At 37.1% G+C, this 14939-nt stretch overlaps 1 protein-coding gene across 2 annotated transcripts in view; it reads right to left on the reverse strand.

The window, feature by feature from the left end:
• LOC104603661 (T-complex protein 1 subunit eta-like) overlaps nucleotides 1-8618 on the reverse strand; it is a 32255-nt gene extending 23637 nt beyond the window's left edge. The window contains exons 1-4 of one of the 2 annotated variants that reach the window (XM_010267740.3): nucleotides 8416-8618; nucleotides 7999-8259; nucleotides 7071-7196; nucleotides 6781-6984 (exon numbers count right to left, since the gene is read on the reverse strand). In XM_010267740.3, coding sequence (XP_010266042.1) covers nucleotides 6781-6984; nucleotides 7071-7196; nucleotides 7999-8259; nucleotides 8416-8430 — 606 coding nt within the window. In that variant the 5' untranslated portion in view covers nucleotides 8431-8618. Of the gene's footprint in view, nucleotides 1-6780; nucleotides 6985-7070; nucleotides 7197-7298; nucleotides 7815-7998; nucleotides 8260-8415 lie in introns of those variants that run through there. The other variant, XM_088887731.1, reaches the window with a different exon arrangement.
• Between the last annotated feature and the right edge of the window lie 6321 nt (nucleotides 8619-14939).

Genomic DNA, 14939 nt, shown 5'->3' on the forward strand with positions numbered 1-14939 from the left:
TTACAAAAATACCCTTTCTTTCCTAAAATATAAGAAAGTCAAATAAGTCCTGTCCAGCAGCAAACTCAAACACACAAAGAGCATCTTAAGGTGGATAGAAGCCTCTAGGATCTTCCCAAGTTGATCCACAGCTAACCCAACTCCCATATGGACCATGTCATCATAATGATGCCAAATAAGCATAGGAGCAGCTTTGGTTCTCTTTTGATATGCCTTAAGTTGATTCCCATCATCTCCACCCAACTTGGAAAAACTCAGCTCTGTCGAGTAAAAGGAAAAGTTCCTCTCATACATATCACAGTTTAAGTGTTGGAACTCATTGGCATGATCTAAGTGCAATCAGAATGAGGGTGACATTTCCATTTGACAAGAAACTTGTGATATCCCCATGTCGTGTTGAAACAATTTGATCATCAATAACATCCTCAATCTCTTCCTTAGAAATGGAAGCTGGTGGTAAGCGACCTACAGGTTTGTGCATATTGGTTGCATCACCATGATACAATGTTAAATCATCCACATTGAACACATTACCCATACCCATATCCTCTAGCAAATCAAGTACATAAGCATTAGAGATGATTTTCTTCTTGATTTTAAAAGGACTTGAGCTTCTTAAATGTAGTTTCTTGTAAACACCTTAGGGAAATGTTCAGGCCTTATCCATACCATTACCATGTCCCCTTCGTTAAAATCATTAAACCTGCATCGTAGGTCAGCATGGGACTTATAGGTGTCATTACTGATTGCAATCTTCCCCCTAACCTCATAAAGGATCTCCTTGATGTGATTAGCAAAATGTTCTGCATCAGCACTTGGTCTTGCCTCTGATGGGAAAGGAACTAGGTCTATAGGCTTCTTAGGCTGGATTTCCATCACTATCCCAAAGGGGTTGCAACCTGTACTTCTATTCATGGAGTTATTGTAACTTGTAAGCAAATTCAACTGCAGGCCAACACCAAATCCCACTGTGTAACAAGATCACTCACCAAAAAACATAGTAAATCTCCCAAACTTCTATTCACAACTCCAGTTTGCCCATCGATTTGAGGATGAAAAGATGAAGAGAACTTCAACTCAGTATTCAACATACGCCAAAGAATCCTCCAAAAGTAACTCATAAATTTGGCATCTCTGTTTGAAACAATAATAGGTCATGCAAACTTCCTCAAAGAATAATTGTGCAATGTGTAGAACATCAGATGTCTTGCTACAAGGAATGAAATGAGCCATTTTGGAGAAGATATCAACCACAACATAGATGGAACCATGCCCCCATAAAGTCTTAGGGAGGCCTAGCACAAAATACATGCTAAGGTCTTGCCAAGGAGAATATGGAACAGGGAGTAGAGTGTACAAACCAGCATTTTGCATCCTTTCCTTTGCTAATTGGCATACACAATGCTGCTCGATAACCTTAGTGACATCCCTTTTGAGTCCTTTTTTTTTTTTTGATCAATAACACTTTCATTAAATCATCAGTAGAAAATTTACAGGAGGAAGACAAACACACTTATCTTCCAAGAGCCACTAAGAGCCTCATAAAAGGAAGAAAAAAGAAGAAAAAGAGAAAAGAATACACTAAAGTTACAGCTTAGCCCAAAATAGTGAATCCCTTTCTGCCCCTTGTTTAGCTAAACCGTCAGCTAGGGAATTAGCCGATCTTTACATCCCTTTTGAGTTTTGTCCAAAAGAAACAAACTTCAACCATGGCAATAGTTTTGTCCCTTCCAAAATGACCCACTACACCCCCTGCATGTAATTCCCAAATTATCTCTTACCTATGTGAGGTATTGGGTAGACAAAGATGAGCCCCTTGGAAGAGAAAGCCATCATGTAATGAAAAGTATCAAGTATGGTATGATGATTATTGTCCTGACTACAAATCTGCATAGATAATGCTGAAATCTTGACATGTAGGGTAGTCCTTCTTGAACAAATCAAAGTCTACCACCTGTACAACCATAGTAGAGCGAATATAGACCACTCATCTAAGTGCATCAGTTGCTTTATTCTCCTTCCCAACCTTGTGTTTAATCACAGAATTGTATTCCTAGAAGAATGCAACTCATTTAGCATGTCATTGATTCAACCTCTTTTGAGAATTGATGCGCTTCAAGGCCTCATGATTCAAAAAGAGAACAAATTCTCTGGAATAAGATAATGTCGCCAATAATACAAGGTTTGCATTACAACATAGAGTTCCTTGTCATAGGTGTTGTATTCTTGCTTGGCTTCATTAAGTTTCACACCAAAAAAAAGCTAACAAGTGACCCTCTTGACTAAGAGTTCCTCCAATACCAACATGAGAGACATCACAAGTTATTTCACTATCAGTTGATACAACTAAACCAAGAAATACAACACCGGGCACCATAAAACACATCTTCAAGTTAACACAGAGCTTCTCCTAACAAAGAACCCTCATAACTTGCTCAAGGTGGGCAACATGTGTATCACTATCCTTGCTATATACTAGTATATCATCAAAGTAAATTACAATGAAACAACCGATAAAGGGTTGGAGTACCTGATTCATAGCCCGCATAAAAGTGCTAGGTGCATTAGAGAGACCAAAGAGCATAACCAACCACAAATACAAGCCATCCTTGGTCTTGAATGTTGTCTTCCATTCGTCACCGGTTGAATTATAATCTAATGGGACCTGCTCTTCAGATCTATCTATCTTGAAAAAGATTGTTGCACCAGCCATAATGTCAAGCATATCATCAAGCCTAGGAATGGGGAACCTATACTTAAGGGTGATCTTATTAATGGCTCAACTATCAACACACATACACCAAGAGCCATCCTTCTTTGGTGTCAAAAGTGCTGGAACTACACAAGGACCAACGCTTTCTTGGATTGAAACCTTGAGACAGTGACTCTTCAACTTGCCTTTTAAGTTCAACATATTCTATTGGGTTCATGCAATGTGCAAGCAAGTTGGGACGTTGAGAACTTGGAACAAAATCAATAGCATGTTGGATGTTGCGGATTGACGGAAACTCATTAGGAAGTTCTTCCAATGCCACATTAGAAAACCTGAGAGCAACTTGTGCACTTTTGGAGGTGCGTCTACAAGTGATACAAGTGTTGTTTTCTCCACTTCATTGGCTGCTACAGCATAGATGACTCTCGTCTCTTTGCTCTACCTCAAACTCTTTTGTGATCACGTGTAAGGCCTTCTTCAATTTAGCAGCACACTTCAATGCCTTTTCACCATAATTTCCAATTTGTTCTATTGACATTGGCCTTAAAATAACTTGTTGATTATTAAACATGAAGTCATAGGTGTTTAGCTTTCCACAATGTTATACATCTTGGTCATATATTCAAGGTCAAAGTAAAATGCGGATAACATCCATGGGAATAACATCGCACCAAATAGAGTATGAATAATGAAGAATGGGAAAAGAAACCAAGCATTGTTTAGTTACTGGAAGGGAGGTGTTGTCGATCCAAGCAACTTTTTATGGTTGAGGATGTGGTTCCATTAGCAACTTCAAGTGCTCAACAATTGATTCAGACACCACATTCATGCAGCTCCAACCATCAATAATAAGCTTTTTAGCTTGATTTCCACATCTAAACAATGCTTGAAAAATAGTAGTTTGCCTCCAATCCTCTTTCTTTTGAACAGAAAGCATTCATCTCACCATGTTCACAAGGGAAGCATCTACACAAGTATCCTACAAATCAGCACCGCCATAGTTTCCAAAATCATCTCCCTTAGGTGAGTCATACCCATAATCTTGTGGATCATGGGCCTGTGGTTTAAGAAGCCTCTCTTCATATTGCCCAATAGCAACATTCAAAGCCTTTCTTGTTGGACACTCATAAACCATATGGCTATGTCCTTGACAACGAAAACAACATAGCCTCTTATCCTCCTGTGTTAACAACTACCATAGGTGTCTTTCCTTTAAGATCATATGGTTCATTAAGTATAGGCTCTAGAGCCATTTGGTTGATTAGTAGTGCCATATGGAGGTGTTGACCGCATGGTTTTAGACAAATTAACAAGTCTTCTAGCTGTCATCTCTCTAGTTTGAGAAGTAAATTTCTTAATAGGAGGCTACCGTATGCTCTTCTCAATTTTCAAGGCTATTTGGAAGGCTTCATCCACATTATAAAAACGATGAACAACCATATGGTTCCTTATTTCAGCCCCCAATCCGTTTTTGAAATGTGAAAGTGTTTGGCACAGATCTTTAATTCCTCTACATGAAAACTTTCAGCTCTTCAAATTTGTTCATATACTCCACCACCAGCGTGCTTCCTTACTCTAAATTGTTAAGTTGATAAAAGAGATCATCTTGGTAATCATAAGGCAAATATTTTTGCTTCCTCTCCTCCCAATGGATGATGGGTGGTAGTCCAACATCTCTTAAATCATGATAGTGAACCTAACCTTCCACTCATCTGACATATCATACGAATCAAAGTACCTTTCTAAAATGGAAAGCCAATCAAAAAAAGCTTGAAGATCAATCTTACCATGAAAATCCAGAACTTCAATTCATACCTTCTTGTTGATATCTCCAGCTGTCTCATAGGCATCATATCTCTCAAGTTGATCTTGCTCTAGTACTTCATGTGCCATCTCCAAAAGAGGTGATTGAGGCCTCTCGTACAACTACATTGCTCATGGGTGTGGCCTTGGTGAAACCAAAATCCTCTCTCTCCTTGTTTCAGCTTCAACCAAGAGTTCCCCACCATTCCTTGGGGCACTAGAAAAAACCTCTCAAATGGTACTTGTAGCATTAACTTGTGGTTGTTGAGAACCTTGTTATAACTCCTTGACTTGAGCTTCCAATGCATCAACCCCTTCCATGATGAAGTAAATGAAATTGTCCAGTTGTCTATCAATCAATCTCCTTCTAAAGTTATTTCCATTATGAGTTGTCATAGCGTTGATCCCTGCTCTAATACCAAACTGATGCAAGATCTTTGTGACTTAGCACTATTCTTGCAACTAAACTTAGGTTTATATGTGTATCATAGAAACAAAAAACTAACAAAAGAAAGAAGAGACAAGAAGATATGGGAATAAGATGAAAACCCTAGGCAATCACAATCCCAACCAGTGGTTCCCCAACATTTCTTGGGGCACTAGAAAAAGCCTCTCTAATGGTACTTGTGCCATTAACTTGTGGTTGTTGAGAACTTTGTTGTAACTCCTTAACTTGAGCTTCCAATGCATCAACCCCTTCCATGATCATGTAAATGAAATCATCCAGTTATCTATCAATCAATCTCCTTCTAAAGTTCTCCCCACTACGAGTTGTCATAGTGTTGATCCTTGCTCTAATACCAAACTGATGCAAGATCTTTATGACTCAGCACTATTCTTGCAACTAAACTTAGGTCTAGACGTATAGCATAGAAACAAAAAGCTAACAAAATAAAGAAGAGAAAAGAAGATATGGGAATAAGATGAAAACCCTAGGCAATCACAACCCCAACTTGGCAATAGCACCAAATTCTGTAGAGGAACTTTCTTTGTTCATTAGCCAAAATTGTTCTCCAAATGAGCCTTACAAGCTTAACAAGGAAGAAACTCCATCACCCCCTCCCTCCCCTAGTTAGCTTGCCTAACAAGCTACTTACAAAAAGAAGCTAGATTACGCTAAACCTGCTCCAAACAATAATAAACATAAAGGCAAACAAAGGGAAATTACTAGGCTAAGACCTGTCCCCAAACATACCCCCCACACACACACAAAATTACAAAAACACCCTTACTTTCCAAAAATGTAAGAAAGTCAAATAAGTCATGTCCAACAACAAACTCAACCACACAAAGAACCTCTTAATGTGGATTGAAGAATTTAGGATTTTCCCAAGTTGATCCACTACTAACCCAGCTCCCATGTAGGCCCCACATCATCATAATGATGCCAAAAAAGCACAGGAGCAGCTTTGGTTCTCTTATGATATGCCTTAAGTTGTTTCCCATCACAATCTAGGTCTTGGGATGTTGTTAATGGTGATTAGGTGATGAGAATTTTCTAAATGATTGTAAGCCATCTGAAAATTTTGACCTTCCCCCTTTTCCCTCTTTATCTCACAACTTATGGGCAAACAAAGGTTACCAAATTTTACTGGAGAGAGTTTTTAATGCATATTCCTTCATTCAAACAAATATAAACAAGACCTCTATTCTCATCGAATCAATTCAACATAAAGAAAAATGGAATAAAGCATTTGTTTGAAAGAAATGCTACTGACATGGGTAGGGCATGAATCACGAATGATAAAATGACAAGCTTTGAAAAAAAAAAGTAATAATAATAATGAAAATTACCTTTAAAGAGCACTACATAAAGTTTCAAGTATCAAAAAGGGCAAAATTAGAATCTCAAGCTCAATCTGACAATAAAAGGTAAGCTAGATAAAATGTAAAGAAGATCAAAACTTAAGGACATAAATAACATGTCACATACAAGTAAAAAGAAGAGATAGGGTACCAACAAAAGATATAACAACTGATGAATCATACCAAAAAAGGGAAAAATTAGAATTCCAAGCTCAATTTAAAAGTAAAGGTAATCCAGATAAAATGTAAAGAATATCACAACTTAAGGATGTAAATAACAAGTCACATACAAGTAAAGAGAAGAGACAAGGCACCAACATAAGATATAACGACTGATGAATCATACCAAAAAAATTAAGCAAATTGCTAATGAAGGTGATATAGCCTTAGGAAATCCAAATCATGAAGATGAAAGAAATAGCAAGTAAATTTGAATACCTAGGGAGAAAAAGGGATACCTTTTTTATTCCAATTAAATTTAATCTATCATCATTGCCAATAGCAATGACAGCCTCCACAACCATGGATGCAAAAAACTCCTTTTCACCACCAATGAGCTTCGATGAAAGTGTAGTAGCAGCACATTTAGCTAATAAGCTTTTCTTTTCTTCCAGGCTTTTTCCCTCTATGCTTATAGCAAGTTCTTTGATCTTGTCAATTGCCTGATTCAAATGTTTTTAAGCTCAGGAAAATGCTAACTTTTAGCTTCAAAAGGAACCCAGTCAAAGGGAAGAAAACATCAAAATACCATAGAGCATGCAGTCCTATAACTCCTAATGAGATTCTGAGAATGGACTCCATCCTCTATGAAAGGCTTGGCCTCTTTCAGAAACTCCGCTGCAAGAAGGACAACAGTAGTGGTTCCATCACCAACCTGCACATCCACTCAAAAATTGAACTATGTACCATTTTGGTATTAATTTAAAAAGAAAAAAAAAAAAAAAACAAAAACAAAACAAAACACACACGCACATACTGAGTGATATAACCGGGAAGCTTCATGAATCCAAATTATAGATTCTTTGTGATGTGTGATATGCTTTTTTCATCAAAACATGATATAAATATGTGTTTGCATGTCTGTGTGTATTTTCTAGTACGAACTTTGGATTTTCCAAAATCTTCAATCAACAATCAGAACTTGCAGTCCTGAAACCCGGTTATCTTGCAGTAACATCATCATGAAGGTGCTGAGAGATAATCAATTACGACCCCAAAGTGCCCCACAACCAAATCAAGCACCATTTTGAATGAAACTCGCATCCTTGAAACGCCTGGAAGAATCTAAAAGGTCGATAGAATGACTTATGCATGGTCAACCTTTTGGCTGACAGCGTGGACTTCATGAATAACAGCTTCGCTTGGCGGGACTGAGCCATTTACCAGCATGGTGAACCTCAATAAGGTAGGTGTCGTGTCACCACGGGACTGTGCATTTATAAGACCCTTACCATTTCAAACGTGAGCTAGCAGCTCGTTGATCCTAGATCTGCTGTGAGAACGAAAAAGGGAGAGCAATCCTGTGTGACATAAGCTCACTAAACTGGTGATGTTTAAATGGCAGTAACAGACAACTGGATCAAATTCGACATGCACCAACCATCCACCTCAGAAGAGTAACAAAATTTAAAAACTGAATACATGAAATGGCAATTATTTTTGATTGATAGGTATACCTCTGAGTCTTGAGACTTGGCAATATCGACAAGAATCTTCGCGGCTGGGTGTACGATGTCCAGCAGTTTCATGATAGTAGCTCCGTCGTTAGAAATGGTGGTAGTACCCTTGTCATCGTGGATCAGCTTATCCATCCCTCGCGGACCCAGCGTCGTTCGTACTGAATCTGCCACCACTGTACACGCATTGATGTTGCTCACTAGTTGTGGCTTCCCTTGCGATGTATCAGTCCCTTCTTTCAACAAAATTATCTGCGGTTGCTGTGTTTTTTACAAAACAATATATACAAGCTCACGTGTAAGCACCGAGAATAGATACAGATGGAGTAATAAGAAACGAGCATTTAGGGTCCTATGTTGGAATCGAGACGGAACAGATTTTTTTTCCCCCTTTAGAGAAAATGTAAATGAACTTACCAGCATCGCCGCCATTGAAGGTGAAGCTAGGGATCGAATACCACGGAGGCAGAGAGATGGAGTGTAGAGTTAGGGGTTTCAGTTGCAGTTGCAGAGCCCTGGTCGGAACTCGGAAGTATGGAGTACTGGGTTTTTTCAATTTTATTTAAAAAGGGCTTTTAACCAGAAGGCAGCGAAGGCTCTGGGCTTTCAAGTTTCAACGAAAGAAATGGATATGGCCATATGGCTATTTGTGCTGAGATGGACCGGAATCTACCCGGACAGGCGGACAGTGGACACCGACCCGAATTAAAATAGAGGCATGACCGCATAAGTAGACCTGTCATGTGGGCCGTGCCGTGAAGGCGTGAACGAATTGAAGGCGGACGGACGCCATCCGTGTCGCCGTGTCGAGCCTCGGGCCTCGGCGGGCTGTGCTTGGGCAGCCCATGTCAGGTCCGGCATGGTCCGTGGCTCGGTTTCTAGTTGGGCCGGGCCGGTCCATACGAACCGGACCCGGTCGGGCCTATTTTTCTTAAACTAAGAAACAATAGGAAAAAAACAACATATAATAGCAGAAAAATTAACATGAATAATAGACAATAAGTTGGAAAATTTTACTTCATTTCAATTTTAATGTGTACAAATAATATAAAATACATTGAAAAAATAATACAATGGAGTTTAATTAATGAAATGATAAAATTAAAGACAAAAATTACAATGGGATCGGATTATTTGAAAATGTACAAATAACTCACAAATAAAATTGGAAATATTACAAATAATTCTTAAATCCAAGTAATGTGGGTCGTGCTTTGGGGGATTGGTCCCCTCGACAGCCTAGGCCCGGCAAGCCCGCCACCATCTCGGCCCACATTATAGCTCTAGGCATGAGTTTTTGGTAATAGGCTACAGTCGCTACATGTTTAATATATGAGAGTGCTCACACTGAACCATGGTTTTTCTTCAAACCAAACCAGTCTTTTAGTTTTTGGAAAATTCCAAATCAAAACCAATTGATTAATTGTTTGATCAGTTAATTTTTTGATTGATTTGATTCTTTAATTTTTTTTCATATTTATAATATATTGTATAAATAAATATGTAATATATTATATATTATAAATAGCTAATTATTAATGTAAGATATATATATATATATACACGCCAATCGATTTGATTAATCACCAATTTTTTCAAATTGTTTAACTAGAACTAAACTGAACTGATACCTTTGTTTTTTTCAGAAATATCAAACAGACCAATTCGGTTAATTGGATTTTTTTTTGTTGGATTTCATTCGTTCAATTCGGTTCTTGATAAGTAGCCCTTTACACAATACAAGTAGTCATCCGCCCCTCCCCCAACTAGATTGATCATTTTTTGCCTAGCCATGCCCGAAAGTTCAACGCTTGGGCCAAGGTTTGTGTTTAGGCCCGATTTAGGTCTATGAGTTCTTACGGTTTAATTAACCAACTATGGGCCTGTTTTACCAAACCAACCTGGTACCATCAGTTCTTGTAAAACCATGAAACGAAACCAACCGGTTGATCAATTCAGTTATTGATCAATTTGGTTCTTCGATTTATTGATGTTTGTAATATACATTATAAATAAATACATATAATATATTAGATTGTAAATAGTAAATAATAGTATATATAATAAATATATATAATGTATATATATATATTTATTGATAATATATATAATACAAAAATATATATGAAAAACACATATGTAATATACATAAATATATATACACTGGTTGTTGTGGTTAATCATCGGTTTTTTTATAATGGTTAATCAAAACTGAACTGATATCTTCGTTTGTTTTAATACCGAACCAAAAGCAGATTAATCGGTTTAATTAACCAAACATTTTCATTCGGTTTGCCTTTTCATTTTTTCAGTTTTTTATGAGTACCCCTGTTCAAGCCTAGACCCACACCAGGCCCCCAATTTTCCAGGCCAAACTTAGGTCTAATATTATATAATATGAAAACGTTATTTGATACACGAATTATACATGTCATGTCATAATAATTATTTATAAAACATACAATGTAACGTATATTTTATATTATATAGTATAAAATAAATTTTGCATGTAATATAAAATGTTATGTATTTATTGTTTTTATGAAAAAAAAAGGTATAGGCTTGAAATCAAGCCCGAAACTTGAACCCACGCCATAGCTCTTATCACAAGTGCCAAAAAAGCCCTCAAACCCAACCTAGTTTGACCTGGCCATGATCACCCCTACCCCAAACTCTTAAACCCCAACTGAGATGAAGGCAAGATTTGATCACAAATTTGACTACAATCAGCTAGAAACTTTACCAACAATGTGGTAAGCTAGATTGGGTTGGCCAACACTTCAATGCCCAAGCCCCAACCCAACACATATTATATATTAGATTGATATATATATATATAAGATATGAGATAAAACATGATAAACAGGTTTATGTGTCCCAGTGTCCTGGGAGAATTGGACACTGGATCACATAAACAGGTCCATCCGCCCACCTGCTTAGCATCTGAAACACTCCATGCCTCTATCCCCATAACATGATTGAACATACATAACTGATGATAAACATACAATCATGCATGCATGCATGTATGAGAAAACATGATGAACATGAATGCAGAGTTTATTGGCATCATGACCATATACACGAGAAAACAAATTATATCATTAATTATTTGACTTCCATAGATATGATTTCCTGACTAAAAATATTGGGTGGTTTTATTGATTAAAAAAGACCAAGATTTACAACCAAATAGTCTTGTTTGGGATTGAAGTAAAAAACAGTGACAACAATTTTGGTGATAAAATAGGAAATATTATGTATGCATTATTACATTATTTTGTTTTTATAAAAAATAATAGAGTACAAAATCCAACTTGTGAACTCATGCATGGTGTCCTATTACATACATAAGACATATAAATATGAAACGTATTGAAATGGATATATATATATATATATACATTAGAGAGAGATAACACACTTGCAATTTCTATAGAAAACATGTTATGCAATCTAAAAAGCATATATAAATCATTGTAGATAGCATGGTTTTCAAAACCGGATCGGACCAGGCGGTCGGACTGGAAAAACTGAGAATCGGTCACCTGATCGGTTCCATTTTTTTCCAAAACTGCTTTTCCCCCCAAAATCATTGATTTTGATCAGCAAACCGCTAAACTAGTCGGTTAATCGTTCGAACAATTTTGACCGTTTTTAAATTTCTTCAATTTTTTTAATTTTATTATCAAAATGAACTAACTATTCGAGTCGAACAATCCGATCATTCGAACCGATAACCGAACCCTGACCGGTTCGATCACCAGGTCAGTTTTAAAAACCATGGGAGATATCCTCATCTTGCACTAATATACACACAAATGTACATATATAAATCCATGGAGACGTCTTCATCAGTTTGGCGTGGGGCAGTTGACCCAAATCACTGAGAACATACCTGTCTCAAAGATTATAACTTTCTTTATGATTCACTTCTCAATAGACGCGTTATTTCAATAAATAAAAAAAAAAAAAAACTAATTTATAGTAAGTTATAATGACCATATTAAAGATAATTTCAAAACTAGTCTACATGCCTACGTGCTGCATTTTCTTTGACTTCTTCAGACTGCCTATACTTTGCTTACTGGCCTTGCTTAATATGGAATTTTATGAAATGCAGAATTATTTGCACTAGCATAAATGCATGGGAGTGCAAATGTTAAAAAAAAGAAAATTCTTGTTTAATTTTGTTTTGGATTTTATTTTATTCTGTTTCATATTTTAATTTATTTTATTTGTACTGCAATCAAACAAAATAAGCTAACATTTGAAATAAAAATAATTAAAATTTACATTAAAATCATTTGCATTACTATGGTTTTGTATCAGTACAAATTTATTTACACTGCAACCAAACATAGCCCAAAGGTTTTTACGTTAACTGCCAACTTGACACAAATCGCCTCCTTTATTGGGTTTGGGACCAATAGTGGACAAGCAACTGCCAACACATGTAGAGCCTAGCCCGTGCAAATTATGAAAAAAGGGGAATGAGAAAGGGGAGTGGATGAATGGATGAATATCAATTTAAAAATTAAGTGATAATGAGCAACCATCGAATCGATGAGGAGAAAAAGAATTCATAGTCTAAAAATATGTAAGAATATCCAGCATGACTATCAATTTTAAAAATCAAATGCATGTTAATCAATTAAGACAATAATAGATGAATCAGAAAGGCTCGAGTTCATGAATTGCTTCCATACAACAATAAGTTTGTGCTTCTATTAAATTTCACATTAGACTGATTGGTCTAAACATCAACAAGAATGATACAAGTCTATTGAGATAATATCACTAACTTCCAAAATCAAATGTTGTAAAAGCTTTCATACTGCACAGGGTTACGATGCAATGATAGAAAGAAATTTCTTCGAATCATTAATGCTATTCAATATATGGTTTCAATATGAATTTGATATAAATCAATTTATGAATAGGTATATCAAATTTAGTCCGATCAATTTGTTGTCTTAAGATCTAGATATAAAACCTCTGAAACAAATTGAGTTAATTTGGATAGTGTGATATAAACATATGAATATATTTATTGAAGATTCCAGATCAAATCTACGCCATGCATATATGATATTTTACATTCAAATCAACGACTGGAAGAAGAATGCACCTATTCGGTCGAAAGAAAAACGCTAAAAAATGAAAAAAAAAATCTCTGTAATATCCCACCAGATAAATATGAACCATTGAAGAAAGTAAGAGAGATCGCACACTAGAGAGATTGTTTTGACAGAGAAGGGCTACCAGAGAGTGAGAGAAACCTGGTTCTAGGTCTCTAGAGAGTAACTGCCAGAAAGCAAGAGAAACCTGCTTAATTCTAGGTCTCTACAGAGAATAACTGCTAGAGAGCAAGGTAAACTTGGTTCTAGATTTCTAATGGGAAAGGCTGCTTTGAACATCTGAACAAGGATTTCAGCCTTAAGGTTTTGGTTGCTCAATTAGGGGTTTCAGACTTCGAGCCTTCAATGGGTTTCAAATTTCAGACTTCGAGCCTCCAACTCAATTCAAAAGGAATATACAACTTATTTTAGATTGGTCCATGGCGCGTTCAAATTCGATTTTATAAGTGTTGGATTAGATCTGATTCAAAATTGGTCAATTGACACCCTTAGCCTTAGTGCCAAATACTTATCCGGTTTTATTTTAGTGTATCACACACTTCACTCTTTACTAGTTACTAATAGAACATAGGGAAAAGTTGGTCAATCCCCTAACTAAGAGGAGCCCTTGAATACACGTTGAAATATCTCTGTACTATATGCTTTTTATTCAGGCTCAGTTTGGAAAAAATAGAAATGTAAATTATATAATACAAATACATACAAAATAATAAAAAATATAAGATTTTACACTCTACATATTTACAATGCAACAGAGCTAGCTGCAAGTGCCGTGAAGTGGATGTGAGGACCATGTAAATCTGAATTCCCCTTGTATGGTGTAGTTTGCATTGATAATTAGAGTCCACGTTCTGTGCACCGGTGGGTTCACTGGATGCGTGGACCCACCAATCTTAATTGACCACATCGCCCATTCCCAAGATTCAGAACGTCAACACATTTTTCATCGTTAGCATGGGCTAGCCGGTTCAACCAGCCACAAAAAGACATAACTCAAAAATACTCAGCCCGCATTCCTCCCTTATTCTCCCTCCCATTTTGCAGAGTTTCGTTACTTTTCTTCCACCGAATCCTACTCATACACCGGCGACCATATCACAACAGACGGTGATCCGAACCAACGGCCATCAGTGGCGAGAGCTCCGACAGTACGTTTTCTGGCCTCCTCTGCTCTGAAAATCTTCATGGGAAGATGCCTGTGGATGGATTTCTTTCCATCAGGAATGACTGACTGTACAAGGCAGACAATGGATTCCCATTGGGTTCTCTGAATTGAGTCGCCTATGAACATTAGTCTTTTGTTTCTCAAAACCTCCAGCAGCTTCTTGGCATCAAACCTGAGAAATCCAATGGTCCAATCAATGGGCCTACCAAGAAAAACAGCCACTAGACATGAATCAGGATGACTTTTACATACATGGAAGCCAGAAATGTTAGGTGTGGACTATGGATCAGTAAAAAGTGTCGAGTGAGTAGTCCTGTATGATTGTAATAGAATTCTTGCTGGTGTAAATGCTTGTTACCTTGGTAGTTTGCGCTTGTAAGGCTCCCATCTCCAATTCTAATTAAGAGAATCAGGCCTCCCATTCAGTATACAAGGATGGGACACATTGTCCAACACCCATCTCCCATCAAACACATTGCACCAGCCCACAATGGATTCATGGCCAGAATTATCAGTCGATGATCCCTACTCTTCACTTTCGGATGGTAGAATCTCCAGAGAAGTTGATTGGAGAGAACGGGCGTTTGCATTGTTTCTCCAATAGAAGTTCTCTGATACTAGCCTCACGGTTCCAA

The sequence above is a fragment of the Nelumbo nucifera genome, chromosome 5 (assembly GCF_055504915.1).
Source record: "Nelumbo nucifera cultivar China Antique chromosome 5, China Antique-T2T, whole genome shotgun sequence".
NCBI classification, from domain to species: domain Eukaryota; kingdom Viridiplantae; phylum Streptophyta; class Magnoliopsida; order Proteales; family Nelumbonaceae; genus Nelumbo; species Nelumbo nucifera.